The sequence below is a fragment of the Sorex araneus genome, chromosome 3, assembly GCF_027595985.1.
Source record: "Sorex araneus isolate mSorAra2 chromosome 3, mSorAra2.pri, whole genome shotgun sequence".
In the NCBI taxonomy this organism is placed as follows: Eukaryota; Metazoa; Chordata; class Mammalia; order Eulipotyphla; family Soricidae; genus Sorex; species Sorex araneus.
This window is the reverse complement of record NC_073304.1, coordinates 214,495,479-214,515,923: the sequence shown is the minus strand read 5'-3', so window position 1 is coordinate 214,515,923 and position 20,445 is coordinate 214,495,479. Positions and strand designations below refer to the sequence as shown.

At 60.5% G+C, this 20,445-nt stretch overlaps 2 protein-coding genes across 4 annotated transcripts; one reads left to right on the top strand and one right to left on the bottom strand.

The window, feature by feature from the left end:
- Window positions 1-18: 18 nt before the first annotated feature.
- On the top strand, window positions 19-12,458 carry ABI3 (ABI family member 3). 2 transcript variants are annotated; one of them, XM_055132875.1, is made up of 8 exons: window positions 19-422; window positions 6,691-6,858; window positions 8,156-8,332; window positions 10,591-10,676; window positions 10,816-10,911; window positions 11,014-11,147; window positions 11,505-11,642; window positions 11,806-12,458. In XM_055132875.1, exons 1-8 carry the CDS (start codon window positions 306-308, stop codon window positions 11,967-11,969), a joined length of 1,080 nt encoding a protein of 359 aa, XP_054988850.1. In that variant the 5' UTR covers window positions 19-305; the 3' UTR covers window positions 11,970-12,458. The 2 variants fall into 2 exon arrangements, with proteins under 2 accessions (XP_054988850.1, XP_054988849.1); XM_055132874.1 differs by having other exon boundaries at window positions 11,011-11,147.
- Window positions 12,459-12,583: 125 nt separating this feature from the next.
- PHOSPHO1 (phosphoethanolamine/phosphocholine phosphatase 1) lies at window positions 12,584-19,156 on the bottom strand. Of its 2 annotated transcripts, none has more exons than XM_055132877.1 (5): window positions 18,827-19,156; window positions 17,533-17,575; window positions 15,677-15,783; window positions 14,841-14,956; window positions 12,584-14,315 (listed from the first exon to the last, which is right to left on the bottom strand). In XM_055132877.1, exons 3-5 carry the CDS (start codon window positions 15,719-15,721, stop codon window positions 13,442-13,444), a joined length of 1,035 nt encoding a protein of 344 aa, XP_054988852.1. In that variant the 5' UTR covers window positions 15,722-15,783; window positions 17,533-17,575; window positions 18,827-19,156; the 3' UTR covers window positions 12,584-13,441. The 2 variants fall into 2 exon arrangements, with proteins under 2 accessions (XP_054988852.1, XP_054988851.1); XM_055132876.1 differs by having other exon boundaries at window positions 18,937-19,156.
- Window positions 19,157-20,445: the final 1,289 nt, after the last annotated feature.

Genomic DNA, 20,445 nt, shown 5'->3' with positions numbered 1-20,445 from the left:
GAGAGCAATCACGGCCGCCAAACCTTGGCTTCCTCTGCCGGGAGGGATTGGGGGGCTGGGCCCCCAAAGGGGCCCCTGGCTTCCCCCTTCCTCCGAACAGGGAACAGAGAGGCGCGGGGCATCAGGACACACTTCCTCTTGCCCCGGAGTGGGCATGCCTGCTCAGAGCGAGCGCGCGGCTCTGGGTCTCTCCCTCAGAGGAAACCAGAAGCAGCCGGAGGAGGGAAGACCAGACGACCAATCGAGGGCCTCGGGTGGTGCAAAAGCCGCGGCTTCCCCGGGGAGCCGGCCCAGACCCAGGGGCCATGGCCGAGCTGCAGCAGCTGCAGGAGTTCGAGATCCCCACGGGCCGGGAGGCCCTGCGGGGCAACCACAGCGCCCTGCTGCGGGTGGCCGACTACTGTGAGGACAACTACGTCAAGGTAGGCACCCCTCCTGCCCCCCGTCCCCCACTCCTCACCCCTTCCGAGGGGCCAGAGGCCAGCCTCTATGACAGGTGCTTATCTGTCCACGCCTGCTTCAGGCCCGGCTCCCTGCTGGCCGGCTCGGGGTGACGTGTCAGATGGACGGTCCAACGTGTCAGATGGACGGTCCAACCTTTCCGTGGACTTGAGCTGGACCCGTGAGAGTAGAGACGCAGACAGACCAGGCTTCGGGCCTGGCACAGGGACAGGGGAGGGACCCAGGATGGCTGGGAGCCAATGACCAAGGTGGTGATGCTGTCCAACCACTGTCTCTGCTGTACAGGGGGCCAGGGGGTGCATTTCTGGATTAGGGGGACAGGGACCGAGGAAAGCTCCCTCCCCCCATCACTTCACTAACCCTCATGAGCACCTGGTGAGACAAGGGGCCTTCCGTCCTCTGTTGGAGGGGAGGAACGGCTGCAGGTGGGGGGGCACAGAGCATGGGAAGTGTAGGAGACGGGCCGTGGCCCCCGCCTCCTCTCTGACCTCTGGGCCCCCTGGTTGTTCATTTGCCCCCTAGCCCCTTATCTGCATGTGGGAAGAGCATAAAAAAGAAAGAGCATAAAAAACGGGTGCAGGTGCTTGTGGGGAAGCGGCAGGGACAGACAGGCCAGGTGCCTTCGGGCAGCCCTGGCTGGGGAGACACCCCCACTTTCACTCAGAGGTTGCGGTCCTGACAGGCTTGGACACCCTTGAAGGTCTCCAAGCAACTGGCAGGAACTGGATTTGAACCCCAAACTCTGGAAAGCCACCCCTCTCCCTCCGGGGCTAGAAATGCTACCCCCAGGGGCAGTTTCTGCCCGTGCAAATGAGAGAAACAGGAGTGGGCGGTGGCTCCGTGGCCGGCAGAGCCCTTGCCCTGGGTGTGATCCCCGGCACCACAGATATCGAGGGATCAACTTGTCCATCCATGGAAGAGACGGGATGTAACTCGGTCTCTTGGCGCTGAGAGGCATGTCCTGACCCCCGGCCCAGCCACCCGAGTCTTCCCATCCTCCAATGACTCGAGCACTTCAGCTGAGTCCTCATTTGTACATGCCGGGTTTGTCACTCCAATTTCCAGTCGGCCGCTCCTGCGTGTTGAGCAATCTCACAGACCCCGCGGCTGGTACACGCTCCTCTGTGGTGATCGCACAGGTTAAATGTGCAAATAGTGGACGGAAACATTCGGCCCGTGTCTGCCCCTGAAGAAGGGCAGGGGGGATGAGACTGATCGCTGTGAAGATGGTGATGATGGGGGCTGGGGGGATGATACCTGCGACCCTCCCTGGCACGGCATGTGGTGCCCCAAGCACTGCCAGGAGTGACCCCTGAGCACTCCCAGGGGTGGCCTCCCAACTAAGAATATATAAAAACAAATCAATGAGGAGGAGGATGAAGACCTCCCTCGTGGAGGGTGGCAGGCACTGCCAGCTCAGGAGCCTCTGCACGGCAGGGCGGCAGCCCCCAGCGCCCCGGGCAGAAGGAGCCTCCCCGCAGACCGGACACCTGGGGGCGGGCGTGCTGGTGGTGAGCGCTAGCAGCACTTGGGGGAACAGAGGTCTAAGCACTCGTGAGAACTTCTAAATAAGGCTTGGTTCCCACACTCGCCTCCCTCCCCACCCCACCCCCCTCACCCCAGGCAGGTGTCAGGAAACTCAGGGGGTGTGGGGGAGGGCAGGCTGGGGTCCCCAAGGTGCCCTCTGTCAGGGGCTGATTTGCATGAAGAGGAAGTGGTCGCCTTGGAATCCCTTGTCCCTCAGACTTCTTTTTGGGCTAAGACCAGAGTAAGGAGGGGGTCTAGGCTCTAGCCTGGCTCCTCCAGGCGCGAGCAGACACTTCCTGTTGGGGCTGACCACGCCACCTGTCCAGGGAGGCGGCAGCCCGGGAGAGGCAGTGACAAGCCCAGGTGGAGACCGAAACAGAAGAAGGTGCTTGGTGCTGGGTCCCTGTGGCCTCCCCCCTTTGAGAAAGATCTGGACCGACCTGCTTCCTCTCTGGTTTGAAGGGTCTGCAGTGGTTTCTGCCCCTTTTCACGGCTCTTGGTTACCTGTGCCGCTGAGATGCCCATTTCAGGCAAATGAGAGAAATGGGAGCGGGCTGCGGCTCCATGGCCGGCAGAGCCCTTGCCCGGCGTGTATGAAGACGTGGGTGTGATCCCCGGCACCACAGATAACAACAAAGAACAAGAACGAAATGTGGAGTGCATGCCAAATTCAATCAGCTTAATCACTGGCTGAACAAATAGCAATCCCCCTACATTCAGAGAGAAAAAGCAAAGAATGAATAGTACAACAGGTACAGCCAGCCTGCATGCGGGCACGGCACCACACAGCTGAGCGCTGCCAGGAGTGAGCCCGGAGTACAGCTGCGTGCGGCCCAACCCCCGTGAAACAAGCAAATAAGACTGAAACAGACAAAACACAAGAGCCTGCTCAATGGACTAGAGTAGAAACCTTACAAGCAGGGTCCTGGGTTCAATCCCTGAAACCCACGGTCTCCTGAGCACGTCTGGGTATGACCCCCAACCAAGACAACTGCTTTTATTTATTTATTTCCTTTTGGGGTCACACCTGGCGATGCACAGGGGTTACTCCTGACTCTGCACTCAGGAATTACTTCTGGTGGTGTTCGGGGACCATATAGGATGCTGGAAATTGAACCCGGGTCAGCTGTGTGCAAGGCAAATGCCCTACCTGCTGTGCTATGGCTCCAGCCCCAAGACAACTGCTTTTAAAGAAAGGAAGGATGAGTCCCTGAGGGAGGGCCACAGGGGTCTGTCCAGAGTTCTGGGCCTCTCCCCTGGCGCCCGCATGGTGAGGCTCCCTCGGAGGGCCCCGGGCTCTCAGCTTCCGGCTCCAACAGTGTCTGACCTGCTCTCCACTAAGAGGCCCCAAGGAGCGCCCAAGGCCCTGAGCAAGACTCCAGTGCGGCTCCCGGCCTGGCCGTGCACTGGCCTGCCTCCCTGCCCCCTGGGCCTGGCCCTGCCCCCATCCTGCCCCAGGAAGCCTCAGCCAAGAACACAGCCATGCAGGCCACCTGCTGGGAGGACCAGATGACTGGAGAGTGGCCCCCGCCCCCACACTCGGACCTGAGGCTGAGCAAAACCTCTTCTCCCTCTGCAGCTCTGGGTACCCCTCCACCACTGCCTGGCAGTGTGATTCTGGTCAGCCCTGGCACAGTGCCTGGCATGAGGAAGGAAGATGCCCAGCAAGTGTTTGGGTTCACATTCAAATCATTAATCAACTCACAAATACATATATATATATATATGTATATATTCATTGTTCACTGTCACTGTCATCCCGTTGCTCATCGATTGCTCGAGTGGGTGCCAGTAACATCTCCATTCGTCCCTGTCGCGTGCTAGTGTAGCCCAAAAGCGTCTGCTCACTCCAGGAACATGAAGAGCATGTTGTTACTGTTTTTTGGCATATCGAATACGTCTCGGGTAGCTTGCCAGGCTCTTCCGTATGGGTGGGATATCCTCAGTAGCTTGCCAGGCTCTCCAAGAGGGGAGGAGGCTTTGAGCTAATATAGTTGAGCCGGAGGTAGTTTGTGGGTGTGTCTCCCATATACTTAACTTTTGGCCCTTTAATTTCTTGGTGAACTTGGCCCCAAGTTGTTGGGTTCTGGCCAAAAGCGCAGCAGCAATTTTGGGGTTTCTGGAAGTCTGAAGGCACCATGAGACTGCTGATGCACTCGCCCCACAGGTACAGGTTGACCTACTGGTGGCACCATACCCACAATATGTATACACACACACACACACACACACATATATGTGTATATATATATATATATATACACATATATGTGTGTGTATGTGTGCGTGTGTGTTTAATTTGGATTGGGGGGTCACACCCAGCATGCTGGGGGTCTAGTCTCAGCTTCGTGCTGGAGGCTGCTCCTGGCTCAGTGCTCAGGAACCATGGGGGAGGGGGCCCTGGTAATCCCAACTGGGCCTCCCACATTCAAAGCATTCACTCCTGAACGTTGAGCGACCTCTCTAGCTCCCAGATGTATTTCCCCCCACTACTTTAAACATCCCTGGCAGTGTTCAGGGGCTGCTCCTATCTTGGTGTTCAGGGATCTGTCTTGGTAGTGCCTGAGGACCGTCTGGTGCTGGAACCTGGGCCTCCCCCACGTGAAGCTTGCTGGGCTCTCTCTGGCCCCCAAGTTCATATTTGCTGGCTGGTTTGCTTTTGATCCTCCCAAGTGGGGTGCAGGAGCTCCAGGGGGCTCACTGGCAGGTCTGGAATGTGAGGCTGCTCAGGCCCTGAGTGCCGGGAAGACCCAGGCCAGCACTGTGCCCGCCAGTGCTCGGGAGACCACGCGGTGCCAGAATCAAATCCAAGTTGGGCATATACCAAGCACGTGCCCTCGCCATTTATAGCATCTCCTCGCCCCCCAACTTTATATTTTTAAGTGTTGTCAGTATGTTGGGAGTTATTCTAGAGTAATAAGATGAACATGCTCCCTGCCCTTGTTGTGCTTATCTTTGTGTGTGAAGGGAAGCAGAGGGGGCGGCAGGGATGGATAATGAAACAAAGGGGTACAGAACTCCCGATAGGGCTAAGTACTAGGAAGAAAAGAGCATAGAGCAAGTTTCGATAGAACTGGACTGAATGGGGCTGGAGAGATAGCACAGCGGGTAGGGCGTTTGCCTTGCACGCGGCCGACCCGGGTTCAAATCCCAGCATCCCATATGGTCCCCTGAGCAGGGCCAGGGGTAATTCCTGAGTGCAGAGCCAGGAGTAACCCCTGTGCATCGCCAGGTGTGACCCAAAAAGCAAAAAAAAAAAAAGAACTGGACTGAAGTGGGCTGGGGAGGTCCCAGTAGGGGGCACTCAGGGGTGGGAGCATTCAGAGGTGGGAGCACTGCACTCAGAGGTGGGAGCACTCAGAGCTACAAGGTCTCTGAGAAGCTGAGACTTAATAATAGGCTTTTGGGGCCTGGAGGAGAAGCGCATCGGAGCACTGAGGCAGAAGTAGCCCCTCGGCACCGTGTGGATGAGCCCTCCCCCCTCAAATAAGGATTCCAGGGCCCGGGAGATGGCTCAGAAGGCTAGAGCACATAATTTGGCTGTGGGTGCTCTGGGTTTGGTCTCCAGCACTGCCAGGCGTGGGATCCTGAGCCTGAGCTGGGAATCGCCCCGAAACACCCCCATAGAAGCAGGATTCTGGAAAGAAGTGCAGCGAATGGCATGGTCCCGAGGTGGAAAGGATCTTAGCTTGATCTGGAACATTGCCCCTAGGCTTCTGTTGCAATGAAAAAAGTGGGAGTGGCCGGTAGGGGGTAAGGGTAGGAAGGAGGGTGGGGACTGAGGCAGCAGCAGGCTTCCGGGGCCGCAGATGCTGCAGTGAGAAATCTGGGTTTCTGGTTTTGATTTTTTTTTTCTTTTTGGGTCACACCCGGCGATGCACAGGGGTTACTCCTGGCTCTGCACTCAGGAACCACCCCTGGCCATGCTCAGGGGACCATACGGGATGCTGGGAATTGAACCCAAGTCAGCCCCATGCAAGGCAAACGCCCTACCCGCTGTGCTATCACTCCAGCCTCGAGAAATCTGGGTTTGATTCTCTGTGTCCTGGCAAACTACTGGAGGGATGAGTAAACACATGAAGTCAGTTCCCTCTGGGCCTCAGTTTCCTTGTCCATGAAATGGACACAATCATTGGTTCCCAAACACCAACCTGCTGACTGAAGCCAGAGACACACACAAGAGCCACCTGGGTTGCTGCTCCAGGTCCGACTCACAGCCGCCCCCCCACCCTATTCCCCAATAACCCAGTGGAAGTTCCACTAAGAGGGTCGGGATTGGGGGCCTGAGGTCGGTCAGCTGCTTTTGAACTTGGAGAATCCAGTGGGCATTACCTTCTCCTTACCCTTCTACCATTGTTTTTTTTTTTTTCTTTTTGGGTAACATCCGGCAATGCACAGGAGTCACTCCTGGCTCTGCACTCAGGAATTACCCCTGGCAGTGCTGGCGGACCATATGGGATGCTGGGAATCGAACCCGGGTTGACCGAGTGCAAGGCAAACACCCTACCCGCTGTGCTATCATTCCAGCCCCTCCCTCCTACCATTGACCCTTTAGCCTCCTTATATCCCCCTGCTCAGCCTGAACACTGGAGGAGGGGTCCCTTTCCTTCCAACGCCAAAGGGGGACCACTTCCTCCGAATCCACCCCCACCCCAGGGCTCCCTGGGAGGCACCGCTGAGGCCGGGCTATGTGTTTTGCAGGCTGCAGACAAGCGCAAGGCACTGGAGGAGACCATGGCCTTCACCACCCAGGCGCTGGCCAGCGTGGCCTACCAGGTGGGCAACCTGGCCGGGCACACGCTGCGCATGTTGGACCTGCAGGCGGCTGGCCTGCGGCAGGTGGAAGCCCGCGTGAGCACGCTGAGCCAGGTAAACAGGGCATGGAAGCTTCTGGACCAAGTTCCAAGTCTTTCCCATTTTCCTTAGTGCAAATGCCGTCCAGCTCTGAGGCTCAGAGTTTTTGCCCAGCCGCTGCCTCTTCAGTGTGCCAACCGAGTTGTACCAGGGAAGTTGGAAAGCAGGGCCGGGATGCGGCTCGATCTAAAGAGAGGGCCTGGGAAGACAGCGCAGTGGCTATGGCACTTGCCTTGCATGCGTCTGATCCCGAGTTACATCCCTGGTACCACCTATGGCCCCCTGAGCACAGGACCAGGGACAAACCCAGAGCCCTGCAGGGAATGGCTCAAACACTGAATACGAAAGCCCGTGCGTGAGTGGCAGGCAAGAGAACTGGGTTCAACCCCCAGCATCACAAAAGTGAAAAACGGAACACAAAAACACATTCAGGCTTGCAAGAGGGCTAAGGGACGGAGCACAATGTGTGTCCTAATGTGTGTGGGGGCCCTGAGTTCAATCCCAACCACTGCATGGCTCCCAACCACTGCCAGGTGGGGGCCCCTCAAAATAAATACTGAAAACTGGCTGGAACCTGTTTCCATTTAAACACAGGCAGTGACTCAATAACATGGACCCAACAGGGTTGCTTGGCAAGGTCATTTTTAGTCCCGAGGTGGGACTAAATTTTTAGTCCCAAGGTGCCACCCCACAGTGCTCCCCACCCTCTGAACACACACACACACACACACACACACACACACACCCTCCTCCTTCCTTCCTGGATCCTTGGCAGAGGAATGGCCCCACGAGTCACGTGTGCCGACCCCACACATCACCCATGTGCTTGCCACAGGCGTGTCCTTCCCTGTCACCCCAGCCTGGAGCCCTGCCCTGCCTAAGCTGGTGTTTTGATGGAGAACTCAAACATCCCCAGAGAAATTAATTCACTTCCCTCTCCCTGAAAATCCAGACTCAACCCCCAACCCCCCGCCTCCCAGTTTCCCTGGCTGCCCCCTGGCCAACCTGGTGCTCCAGTGCTTTCCCGGCAGCCCCAGCAATACTGTTTTCTCTTTTCCGTTGGTTCCCGCTCAGCTAATAATAACCCTCATTCTCTCCCACCAGGAAGTTGCTCCAAAGTGGCTCCATCCTTCCCTGGCTACCTTTTTTTTTTTTTTTTTTTTCCCAAATGTTATGTGTCCCTAGGGACAAAATTCTTTTTCTCTGAGCCTCACTCACAGTCTCCCCTGGTCCCTTGCCCCTCCCTCAAAGTCACGAACCTCTCTTCCCTGGAGGGGCAGCGGCCCCCATGGTCTCAAACCCTGTTTTGCAGATGGTGAACATACACAAGGACAAAGTGGCCCGCAGGGAGATCGGCACCTTAGCGATGGTCCAGCGGCTGCCCCCCGGCCAGAAAATCATCGCGCCTGAAAGCCTGCCTCCCCTCACACCTTACTACAGGAAACCCCTCAACTTTGGCTGCCTCGATGACATTGGCCATGGGATCAAGGTAGAAGAGCGGGACACCTCTTCTCTTCTTTCTCCCATGCTCACCCTTTTCCCCTTGTGGGTTCTTCCTCTCCTGGCCCTCAGTTCTCTTGTGTCACCTGCACGCAATCCCTTTCTTTGCTCACTCCCTAAGGTCCACCCTAAGTCCCTCTCCACCCCCAAGGAAACCTTAGAGGACTGCCTCCTCCCCACTTATTTTGGTTTGTTTTCTGTTTTGGAGCTTCAGCCAGCGGTGCTCAGGGCTTCCTCCTGGTTTTGCACGCAAGGATCACTCCTGCCTATGCTTGGGAGATCATGTGGGATACCAGGGATTGAACCCGGGTCAGCCTCAGGCAAATGCCCTACTGTTGTGCTATCACTCTATCCCCCTCCTCACTTTTGAAAAATCCTTCATGGCGGGGCTAGAGAGTTAAGACCTTGGGGGCTGGAGCGATAGTACAGCGAGTAGGGTGTTTGCCTTGCACGCAGCGGCAGCGGCCCTGGGTTCGATTCCCAGCATCCCATGTGGTCCCCTGAGGACCGCCAGGAGTAATTCCTGAGTGCAGAGCCAGGAGTAACCCCTGTGCATCGCCAGGTGTGACCCCAAAAAGCAAAAAAAAAAAAAAAAAAAAAAGCAAAAAAATAGTTAAGATCTTGCCTTGCATGCAGCTGACCCTGGTTCTATTCCCCACACCGCCCCACACATTGGTCCTGAGCCCCATCACAAGTGATCCCTGAGCACAGAGTCAAAAAATAAGTCTTGAGTACTATTTGGTAGTCTTGAGTACTTACCAAATGTGGTTCAATACCCACACCCACACCCACACAAACACACCCAAGGAAAGAAAAGAAAAGAAAAAAGAAAAGGAAAGAAAACAAGAGAAGAGAAAGAAAAGAAAAGAAAAGAAAAGTAGTCCCTTAAGGGCCAGAGATCCTGCTCAGCAGTAGAGCGGTTGCCTTGCTTGTGTTTAGTTTATGCCACACCCAGTTGTGCTCCCACACCCTGCAACTCTGCACTCAGGAATTACTCCTGGTGGTGCTCAGGGAACCGTATGGGATGCCGGGTGGGGACCAAACCCTGGTCAGCTATCTGCAAGATAAGCACCTTACCCACGGTCCCACCTCTCTGGCCCCTTGCCTTGCATGTATGAGGATCTGGTCTCCTCCCTGGCACCATATAAATGAGTGTCCTTCACAACCCACCCCCTACCCTGCCTAACTGACCCCTCCCAGAGATTGTGGCTGCTGAGCATAGCCTCCACGCACTAGCCCTCCCCCACCATGGGTGCTGGGTGTGTGCGAAGGAAGGGGAAGAGGGAGGGGAAAGGGTGTCGGGGTGCATGAGAACTTCTCCCCAGCCACATGAGAACAGCAACTTCCTCTGTCTGGAGGTTTGAGGTCAATGTACGGAGCAGTCACCCCGAGAAGCTGTTGCTTGGGAGAAGGGAGGTGATGCGGGCACTGGAAGGGGACAGGAGCAAGCGGGCATGACTAGCATGTCCCCCGCACCCCTTGGTCCAGCTCCTGAGAGGTGGGAGAAGATGGACACTCCCCTCTGGTCAGTTCCTGTCTCCGAACTTCCACAGTCCAGACCAGATGGAAGCCCCCCTCCCTCAGCGACCCCCAGTATCCTTGGCACTTCCTGCTTCAATCGCTGAGTCTCACCAGTGGTCAGCTATTCTCAACTTTCCCTGCAGGTCTAGCCTCAGTCCTTCAGACCCTTCGGTTAGCTCTAGGCAGGTTTCTCAGAGGGCGCCTCTCCCCTGCACCCATGGGGATTTGCGCTCACTGCTGGTGGGGCTGCACCCCAAGTCATTTGCACTCTAAGTCCTGCCCTGGGCTCCCCAAAGCCAGTTCCACAGGTGTGGAAAGGACCAGTGGGGCATCCCAAGGTGTTGACCAGTTTTACTTTCAGTTGGCGCTGGGGCTGAGGTCTCCTTTGTGCTTCAGCTCTGAGCGGGGCGGGGTGGGGTGGGGGTCCGAGGTGCCTGGGGAAAGGGGTGGGCCCTGCAGCCACAGAAGCAGAGGAAGTGGACGCCAGACGGTGTCTGCACTTCGAGGCTTCCGTGGGGCTGCGTACGCGGTGCCCAGAGCGAGGCTGTGCGCGAGAGCGGGTGGGGGAAGGGGCCCCGGACGTGGAAGTGGGAACTCGCAGCGTGCGCGCCCTCCCTCCCACTTCTCGCCTGCCCTTCCCCCGTCTACCCCGAGGGGACCCCGGCGGTGGTGATCCTGGGGTCCCCCATAGATGTCAGCCCCGTCCCCTGCTCCCCCCCTCTGCAGGATTTGAGCACGCAGCTGTCGCGGACCGGGACCCTGTCTCGTAAGAGCATCAAGGCGCCTGCCGCACCCGCCTCCGCCACGCTGGGGTGAGGCTTCGCGGCCAGCCCACCCCCACCATCCCATCGACCCCCCCTTCCCAACACTCACCTCCCCCAGCGCCCCGTGCCCGGCCCTGGACCTCTGCCTCACTACAGCCCCCACGCCCCCTTCTCTCCCCCCACCCAGGAGGGCGCCCCGAATCCCCGAGCGCGTGCAGGTCCCAGTGGTGCCCGACGGCAAACTCTCGGCCGCCTCCTCGGCCTCGTCCCTGACGTCCACCGGGTAAGCCCAGTCCCGGGTGCCGGTGTGGGGGCGGGGACGGGGTGCGGGGCTCCCAAGGACCCCGCTGAGCGCCGCTCCCTGGGCTCTCTCGCATCTCAGCAGCGCCGACGGCGGGGTCATCCCGGCCAGGGTCCAGGCGGCGCCTCCAGCTCCCCCGCTGCCCAGCGCCGAGGCCCCGCCGCCGCCGCCGCCGCCGCCACCGGCCCCCGCCTGCCCGCCGCCCGCCGCCCCGCCAGGTAGGAGCCGCGGTGACCGCAGGGGGGGGGTAGGCGGCAGACAGCTCGCGGACTTCCAAGCCCCGCTCCCACCTTCTCCTCTAACCGCCCCAAGAGGAGCTTTGAACAGGCCCCTGGGGCTGCGATGAGGTTAAGTGGCCGCGTCCCGGCTGGGGGGTCAGATCCTGAGCTCCTGCACTGCGCGGCCCGACTGCTCAACCGGGCGCCTGCGTGCTGGAGGCGGGGCGGGAGAGGACCGCGGGGCTGGAGAGAATCGCATTAAAGGTGGTGGTGATGGGGGGCTGCCCTGACACATTCACCGGGGGTGAGTGCAGGGGGTTCTTGGCGCCCTGCGGCAGCCCTTCCGCTCTCCCCTAGCCTTGGAACTACCCCCGCCTCTGGACCTGCCCCCACCCCCAGCCCTGGATGCTGACGGATTTGAGTCGCTGCCTCCACCCCCGCCAGGCTTTGAGAATGAAGAGCCCAGCTGGGTCCCAGAGTCATACTTGGAGAAAGGTACTTGGAATGGGGGGGCGCCCCCATTCCAGAAGCAGCCTCACCTGTTGGCCAACAGTCGCACCCCCCACCCCATTTCCTGATGAGTTGAGCAAACCAGAAACAAAACACTTCCTACTCGGTAGCCCCTACATCTCACACCCCCTCTCCTTCCGCCCTGCAGTGGTGACACTGTACCCATACACCCGTCAGAAGGACAACGAGCTCTCCTTCTCAGAGGGGACCGTCATCTGCATCACCCGCCGGTACTCTGATGGCTGGTGTGAGGGCGTCAGCTCAGAGGGGTCTGGATTCTTCCCTGGGAACTACGTGGAGCCCAGCTGCTGACTGCCCACCCGGGCTCTAGCCCCCCTCCAAAGCCAGCTCCAAAGCCAGAGCTGGCCCTGGCCTGCCCACCTCCCCACCCTTCCCCCACCTTGGTGGGGAGCAGCCCTTGGAGATGAAATATACCTACTGAAGGGACACTATGACAGGAAGAACTGGGACCCAACGAGCTTAGTCATCTCACTCACAGATGAGCCCAAGTTTCAGGTCAGAGGGGGCCTCCAGCTTTTGAAAGTGCCACTTTTGAGTTTGGGGGCCACACCTAGTGACCCTGACGGATCAAACCCAGACCTCCTGCATGCAAAGCCTGCTGTGCAGCCGAATGAGCTCCTCTCCAGCCCATGCCAACTTTGAATAAAATGGATGATCTGAGCGCCCTGCAGGGAGTCAGGGAAGGGAATTAGCCCCTCTTCCAGGCTGGGAGGGCTCCTCGCTCAAAACCTTCCTTCAGCGCCCTCTAGCTGCGCCCCAGACCCCTGGTAAGACTGAGCAGCCTGTGGCAGGGGGTCGGCTCAGTCTTGGCGCCTCAGCCAAGGCGCTTCTCCAGGAGTGGGGACTCGACATCACTTCCCGCCACCCCTCAGGTTGCGGCGCGGAGAGATCGCAGGCACCTCGTCCCCCTTCACCTCCTTTATAGCTCTTAAAACACCAAAGACGGAGGAGGGGCTTGGGTTGCGCTGGCTCTGCTTTAAAACATGGCTTTCTGTTCCATACGGGAGGAGGGGGTGCGGGGTGGGGGTGGGGGTGTGCCCAGCCGGCTGGAGTGACTTTGGTCAAGTGCCCGGTGGGTCTCGTGGTGCATAGACGAGGCTGGGGTGCGAGGAGACAGATGCGTTTGGGAGGCCGGTGGCTGGTGGGACCCAAGCCCGGCCATGTGCTACCTCCTTCCACCACCAGGAGGCGACGGCTCCCTCTGGCTTTTTCCTCTGGGGGTGCGGGAGGACGAGGGCAAGAAAGGGGGTATCCTAGGGGGAGGAACCTCGATAGGTGAAACGGGAGCTAGGCCTGGGGCCGTGGGCTGACAGCGTCGTCTCCATTTAGAGACCCGGGTTCTCTTGAGGCGGCGGCTGGGGTGGGGTGTTCTGCGGGGTGCGGTGAGAGCTGGGAGAGCCGCGCCCCCCCCTCTCCTGGGCGAGGGTGAGCCTCCCGCCCCAGCAGAGGACAGTTTTGGAAATAATGAGGCCTTTCCAGGACTGCGTCGGTGGGACCCGACCCAGGCGAGGGAGGGAGGGAGCCGAGCTGGGGTAACTGCATAGATAGGGGCTGCTCGGAACTCTCTCCTCCCTCTCCCTCCCCCTCCCCCACCCCCAAACGGACGAGCCCGGAATTCCTCAAGTACCGGGAGGGGCAGACCAAAGCGAAAAGGGAAAAGGGAGTCGTAAAACTAGGTTTGTCTTTCCCGATCGATATCCTCCACCCTCCACTCCGCCTCCGTCCGGGCTCGGGCGCCCCCCACCCAGCAGGCCGCCGGGTCCTCAGCTCGACTTCAGCACCTGTTGCAGATGCTGGCGCACGTCGGTGGCCGTCTCCCAGGGCACCACGTGGGCGCGGAAGGAGCTGGGCTCCGCCTTCTGCGCCTCCTGGATGAGGCGGTGCATGGGGTAGCCCCGGCGCGGGAAGGCCACGTCGCCGGCCGCCAGCAGCCCCATCGGGCAGAAGTCGTTGGCGCCGTCGCCCACGTAAAAGAGGCGCTCGAAGTGCACGCCGTCGTGGGCGCGCTCGCGCAGGTAGTCGCTGAGCACCTTGTGCTTGCACATGTTGGCGGGGCAGCGCGCGCAGCTGTGCGTGTGGAAGGGCCGCAGCGTCAGCAGCCCCCGCGCGTCGGGCCCCGACGGGTTGCTGAGGATGCGGCGGAACAGGCCGTGGTGGCCGGCGGCGCGCAGCGCGCTCTCCACGCCGAAGGTGTTGGCATCCGAGATGAGAATCACCTCGAAGCTCGAGCCCTGCTTGGCGACAAACTGCAGCAGGTCGCCCATGCCCGGCGTCAGGGGGATGGCCTCGTAGACGGCGCGCAGGTCCCGCGGCCGCACCCCCTGCTCGCCCAGGTACTTGAAGACGCGCTGCATGTACTCGTTATAGAAGCCTTCGCGGTACGTGGCGCGCAGGCTCTCGGGCAGCCGCTGGCCCGGCGCGACGCGCACGATCGAGTCGTCGCTGTTCTCGTCCACGATCGTCTCGTCGAAGTCGAAGGTGAGGAGGAAGCGCGGCGAGCCCTGCGCCGCCATCCCGCCGTCCTGGGAGCGGGGAGAGGACCAGGAGGAGGAGGAGGGGGCAAGCGAGAGGGGGCGCGGCGGGAGCCGGCCGGGGAGAGGCTGGTTAGCGGGCCAGAGGCGCTGGCGCTTCCAAGACCTGGGAAGGACCCAAGGCTGGTTAAGCCGGGAGGAGAACCGCGCCGCCCGCCGCCGCCGCCGCCCCAGCCGCCCCAGCCCTCGCAGGACAGTCCCCTGACCCCGAGCGCTTCCTGGGTGCCTGTTTCTGCTCTCCTCACCCTGGACCATGGAAGGGAGAGCGCAAAGCAGCAGCAGGAGCTGTTCCCCCAGGGATTACCCCTTGGGGGAGCCTGCCAGGGACCCTGGGACTGGTGGGGATGTGACAGAGCAGAGCCCGTGGCTGGCGCACCAGGGCGGGGGGAGGAGCCTGGCGTGCACAGTGGGTGCCAGGTCCTGAGATCTGGAGAGGGGGCTCCCACCACCCGTGGGGGGTTGGTGGTGGCCAACTGGTCTTTAGAGCATCATTAACCAGGTGAGTGCACCAGATGCAAGAGACCCAGGAAGGCTTCTGGAAGCTGCTTCCATCCAGATGGCACTGGACAGGGGTCCCGGGAGGGGCCAAGGTTGGAGGGCCCTGAGCTGACAGCTATCACTCATCACTTGCCAATTCCCCAGGAGGGTGTCAGTAGGTGGGGTTTCTGCCAGGGTCCGAAGCAGGCAGGCAGCAGAAGCAGAGGGACTTGGGAAGGAAGGAGCCTCCCACGCCAGGCTGCGACATACCTGGGAGACAGGTAAGGGAGAGGAGAGCGGTGTGACAGAAAAGGCAGAGGTGGGGGGAGGAAGAAAGGCAGGGAGGAGGGGGCCAGGAGGAAGTCAGACTGGGTGGGAAGGCAGGGAGACCAGCTGGATCCGGAGAGACAGTGCACTTGGGCCCTCTGGGGACAGCTGTAGGGCCAGTCATATAGAAGACTGGGGGGCCTGGGGGCGAGTGGGGGGGCACAGGAAAAGGCGAGCCAAGAAGATCGCAGGTGGTCACTGACAGAGCCGGGCAAGCAGCGTGACATCTCTGTCCTGTCTGTCACTAGTGCAAGCCACACTACCTTCCCTCCAGGCTTGCCCTACCACTCGGCTATTCCCTAATGCCCTCGCTGACACCCGGAAACCTTCAGTGCCCACCACGCCTGGCCAGACTGACCCAAGGTCCTGACGTCAGAGCGGGGATTGGAGCTGGACTGGGGGCATCCCTACCCCAACTGTCCCCTCCACCTCTGCTCTGGTCTCACAACACCCACCTGTGACCCAAGGACTCTGGAGTTGGGGGTGGGGGGGACTTCAGGACTCCTACCCCCGGGTGATGACAGCTTCTGGGGATGAGTGGGGCTCCGGAGAAAGGGTGGGAAAGCCTCCCAAGGGCTGGATGGGGCTCTTTCCCCCCATGGACAGACAGTGGGAGTGGGGCCAAAGCTTCACCCCGAGGGACCTCTGGAGGAACCCACTTACCCTAGACAGGCACCGCATGCTGGCAACTGGAAAACACCCGCTCATCACGGCGCATCACCCGGCACCACCTAGAGGGCCCTCTTGCCTGCAGTCGTCGTCCTGAGTGCCTGACAACCACACAAGGGCCACTGAAGGAGGCCCCCGGCAGCTGGCCTCAGCGCCTCCCCCTAACGCCCACCGGGCTCCATCCTCACTGCTGAGAACCACTCCAGGCTCAGGAAAGACCACCCCGGAGTAGGCAGGGCACTGGCTGACCACAGGCCCTTGCCATGGGCATCCTGACCCCCAGCCCTGGGGCCATCACAGGTGAACTGCTGAAGGCCCAGGGCGACACGCAGACTTGCTCAACAGCCAGCACTCAGGGGCAGGAAAGCTCTCGGGGTCCACTCCCAGGCTGGTTTCTCTGGCGCTGCGCCTTTCATGACACGCTACCCCACAGCTCACAAACCACCTGCGTGCATGGTCACTCACCGCCGGGCACTGTGAGCACAGCATAGGGGTAGGGCCCTGGGAGGTCAGTCACTTGCCCCAGGCTGTTGTGCTGTGCTGCGAGGCAGAAAACTGGTTCCTGAGTGCCAGGGACACAGCCTTGCCTCCCCTGGGCACTCTAAAGATAGGGGCCAAGGACGAGCTGCAGCTGGGGGGGTGGGGTGCATGGGTGTTTCCGGACAGTGCCCCCAGCCCAGGACTGGAGGCCAGCTGGAACAGGACTTTGCTACAGAGCTTCTAGAGCGTCAGGATGTGACTTTGTGGGACCTTCACCGCGACAGCTACAAGGACTCCACTCCACTCCACTCCACCCTGAGGTGGAACGAGCCATCAGAGGTGGCTGGGACAGCTGGGGACAGATACCAAGTCCCAGGGTTGGACAGCTCAGAGAGCAAAGGTCTGGCTAGCTTCTGCCCTCTGGTGGTGACAAAGGGTGACACAGGAAACCCCTGCCTTTGTCAAGGTGACACTCTCCAGACCATCCCGGGACAGCAGGGAGAGTCTGCTGTCCCCAAGGAAGAGTCTGGGTCATTCCAGGGGCAGGACACGGCCGGAGGGAGTGTGGGGGTCTTTGGCTGTGTCATCATCCTGAGGCCGCCACCTTTCCCCACTCCCTGACCACAATAAACCCTTCCCCAGAAAGGCCTTGGGGCTCGGCCTTTTCCAGAACTTTTGGTGGTGGAGTTGAGAAGGGGTAATGGGGGCAAAGCCAAATGAGGAGGGTGAGATGGGGGCAGAAAGGGGGAGCAGGGGAGGAGGGATGGGGAGGAGGTGGCAATAGCAGGGAGGCTGGGAAAGGCGGTGGGGGAGGGGGTGGAGGGTTGTCCCCATGCCCTCACGGGTGGGAGCTACACCTTCCAGTATCCCGGCTGATATCACGTTATCTGCCCAGGGCCGGGTGAGCTGGAGGAGAAAGGTCAGGGATGCCACTCCCGCTGTGAAAGCAAACACGGACAGAGCCGCACGTCCACGGGCACCGGACAGGCCAGGAGCGGACAGACAGCGGGAGTCCAGTAGCCACTGCTCCGCCTGATGACTCCGGCACCCAGTAGAACATTCACTTGCTTTTCAATCCTGCTCAACACTTCTCACGTCTCATAGTCGAAGACTAGTTACTTTCTTCCCTCCCCGCCTAATAATAGCATTTGAGGACATCAAACATGTATTGTTTGGTGAGTTGCCCAATTCTTTTTGTCCCTAGAGAAGAAAGCCCAAGTGTCCTGGGGTTCTTTGCCCTTACACTGAAAGGGCCAGCCTGGGACACTCCACACATATATATATACCTCCCACTCTGCACGATCCCCCCAACCCCCGTAGCCAGAGCACCCCCAGAGCCCCCATGGAACCTGTTCTAAAAGTCTACTCACCTCTGAGCCTTCTGCGGTCAGAGCCTTCCGTGGAGCCCAGAGCCTGTGGGAGAAGAGGGAACGGGGTGCCTGAGTTTCTGCAGGCTGGAAGTGAGCAGGCTTCTTCAGCACGGCAGGAGCCTGCGTGCTAGCTCCAGCCCACGGGGGACCCACCTCCCCAAATCACACTCCTCTCTGTTCCCTTTCCCGCCCTCCTGTCTGCGCCAGGGTTCTCTTCTAACATCTTGGGGATGTGGCACCTTCAGGGAAGTAGGAAGCGTTTGGGTGTAGACTGTCTTGTTTTGGTTTCTGAGCCACACCTGGCAGTGCTTGGGGCTTACTCCTGGCTCAGTGCCAGGACCGGCAGTGCACTCAGGGTGCCGGGAATCGAACCTGGGTTGGCAGCATGCAAGGCAAAGCACTCTGCCTGCGGAACATTCTCTCCGGCCCCTTGGGCATAGGCCTTCTTCAAGGATGGATGCGCACAGATGACAGTTTGGGGACAGTTTCTGACAGGAAATATGCAGGATGGGGGTGGAAGTTGGGGATGATCTCAGCGAAATCACAGTATCAGACCCAGACCAGGTCTCTTTCTGTCAGTCACTGGCGATCAGCTTTAACCCACCCCCAAGCTGCAAAGCTCCCTTTCCCCCCCCAAAAAAAAAATGCTCCATGGTCCTCATTGCCAGCAGCAAATAGGAAAAGCAGGTCCAGAAAGGTCAAGCTAACATGATAGGGTCACACAGCACCCAGTCGGGATTAGTGTTTAGGGGTCTCTGGTGTCCCTGGGAAAATCAGAGCCAGAACTTTCCCTGTCGCTTTGGAGACCCCTTTGGACTCGGAAGACCTGGGCACCTCGGGAAGCCACCGGGCGCCCTCTTTGGGCCGGCTCTGCTGGGGTGGACGGGCTGGGTTGGGGATCCTCGCTGGGCAGGGAGGTGGCAGCTGCCGGTGAAGTGGGGGGAGAGATATTTTTAGAGGTGGCTGGAAAGCAGGCACTCTGGCACACCCCCAGCTGGCGGGTGCTTCCCAATGCGGGGCGGGGGGTGGGGTGGGGGTGCGCAGTTCGGGGAGTCGAGAAGGACTCGTGGGTGGAGGGGAGCAGGGGGCCTCGGTCGCTTCTCTTTACCTGAATCCCGGACGGAGGGCTACCCGGGCACCGCGTCCGTGGGGCAGCAGCAGGGGACTCACTCCTCCGCTCCGGGGACTCCCCCACCGGCACCGCGCGCGAAGGAGCGCGCTCCAACTCCACGCGGCCCCCACCCCACATTGGGACCCCTGGTCCTCCCCTTCCTCCGGGTGCCCTGGAACTCACGGAGAGAGCGGCGGCGGCAGAGGTCTATCCCGGCCGAGTTTGGAACGCAAAGAGTGGGGAGAGGGGCTGGCTGAGGTATTTGGGCGCAGGATGGAGCAAGGGGTGCTTACGGGAATTGGAGGGGACGCGGTGTCTTGTCCGCCCCCGGATTTCTGGGCTCCAGCTCACGAATACGTCCAGTGCCGAGGGGCCTCGGATGATGTGCGTCTGGCCCGTCCCCTCCACCTGCCCCCATCCCCCCCGGGCTGCCGCCGCGTCCCCTTTAAATGCCCGGGAGCCGGAGCCCGAGCCGCGGCTGGCGCTGCGGCTGCCGCAGCACCCGGGCCCACCGCAGTCTCCGCACGTCACAAGCGGCCGGCCAATCAGCGCGGCGCCGGCGCACATCAAAGGGGCGGGCCGCCCGCAGGCCACGCCTCCCGGCTGCTGCCCCGGAGGCTCGGGCGGAGCGCGCGAGGGTGGGCTCGGGCCCGGGGGGCGAGAGGGTCGGGACTCGGCTCAGCCCTCGGGCGGACGTGGCGGGGACGCCCCCTCCTTGCGGCCAAGGGTCTCCACGGGAGTCCCCGCCCGCCCGCCCGCCCACAAGTGCGGGCGCCGAGCACTTTCTCAAGTGCCTTCTGCCGGCGGGGCTCGGTCCCGCAGCTTTGCAGAGATGCGCCCCACCTCCGGCCCTGAAGTTCTTCGCTCCGAGCCCGGGGGTCGGCCCCGCAGAGCCAGCCCGGGAAGGGCAGTCCCTCTGTTCCTCTCCCCCGTGAGCGTAGCTAGGTGCCCTGTGCCCTCCAGGCGGAGTCCCTGCGCCCCGCCCCGGCCCTTGGGGACCCTTCCCGGGTTACTGGTTTTGTAACCTGTGAAGGATCGCCGAGAGAGGGAGGGCGTCTCCCACACCCCTGTTCGGTCAACACCGAGCTGGGGGACAGGACCGTTTGCCCCTTTGCAAGCGGGGCTGTATTGAAGAACCTCCTTTCTCGGCTTCCTCGGAGCTCGTTCCGGGACACACGTCCGTCCCTGTCCCCTCCTGTCCTGGAGGTGAGGAGGGAGGTGACTGACCCCTACTTACTAGAACGTACTAAGAACTGAGCATTGCACGGGACCCTTTACCAAGGCTAAGTGTGCACAACACTCAGGAGAACTTGGGCAAAGTTCAACCCTAGGCACCCATGACTCATGGGGGTCACAATAGGGCTGTGTGTGAGGGGGAGGGGGGCGCAGGTAAGCACACCCCCGCCCCCAGGCTTGGGTCTAACTTAGATGCTTCCTAAATCTCTCCGCTGCTCCTTTCCTTGAAAAATGCCAACCAGTGCAGTGTTTGGGCATAATCTGGCAGAGGCGTGTTCCAGGAAGGAGGGAAGATGAGAGGGTTCAGCCAGGAATGACCCGGAGTCTCAGGGTGAGGGTGTCTTCATGTAACAGGACACGTGGGTGCCACGCTTCCCCATCGACAAAGGGGACCCTTTCAAGCTGCAAACCTGCTCTTTGCAGCGCTGTCTGTAACTCCCCAAGCCCCAGCTCCTTAAGCAAGCTGCCACTCGGCTTCCTCCTTCCTCTCCTGTCTCCAGGGCTCCCCCCACCCCTTCCCCCGAACGCCACCCGCGGAGCCAGAATCCAGCACAACTCTTGTCTGG

What these genes read in the sequence shown, in the direction of transcription:
- ABI3 (XM_055132874.1), top strand. Translation starts at nt 306, where the DNA reads ATGGCCGAGCTGCAGCAGCTGCAGGAGTTCGAGATCCCCACGGGCCGG. An exon ending in GCGTGAGCACGCTGAGCCAG is followed by an intron (nt 6,859 to 8,155) that starts GTAAACAGGGCA and finishes CCTGTTTTGCAG; the next exon opens with ATGGTGAACATACACAAGGA. An exon ending in AGAGTCATACTTGGAGAAAG is followed by an intron (nt 11,643 to 11,805) that starts GTACTTGGAATG and finishes TCCGCCCTGCAG; the next exon opens with TGGTGACACTGTACCCATAC.
- PHOSPHO1 (XM_055132877.1), bottom strand. Translation starts at nt 15,721, where the DNA reads ATGAGCGGGTGTTTTCCAGTTGCCAGCATGCGGTGCCTGTCTAGG. An exon ending in GCATGCGGTGCCTGTCTAGG is followed by an intron (nt 14,957 to 15,676) that starts GTAAGTGGGTTC and finishes CCTGTCTCCCAG; the next exon opens with GTATGTCGCAGCCTGGCGTG. An exon ending in GACACCCTCCTGGGGAATTG is followed by an intron (nt 14,316 to 14,840) that starts GCAAGTGATGAG and finishes GGTCCTTCCCAG; the next exon opens with GTCTTGGAAGCGCCAGCGCC.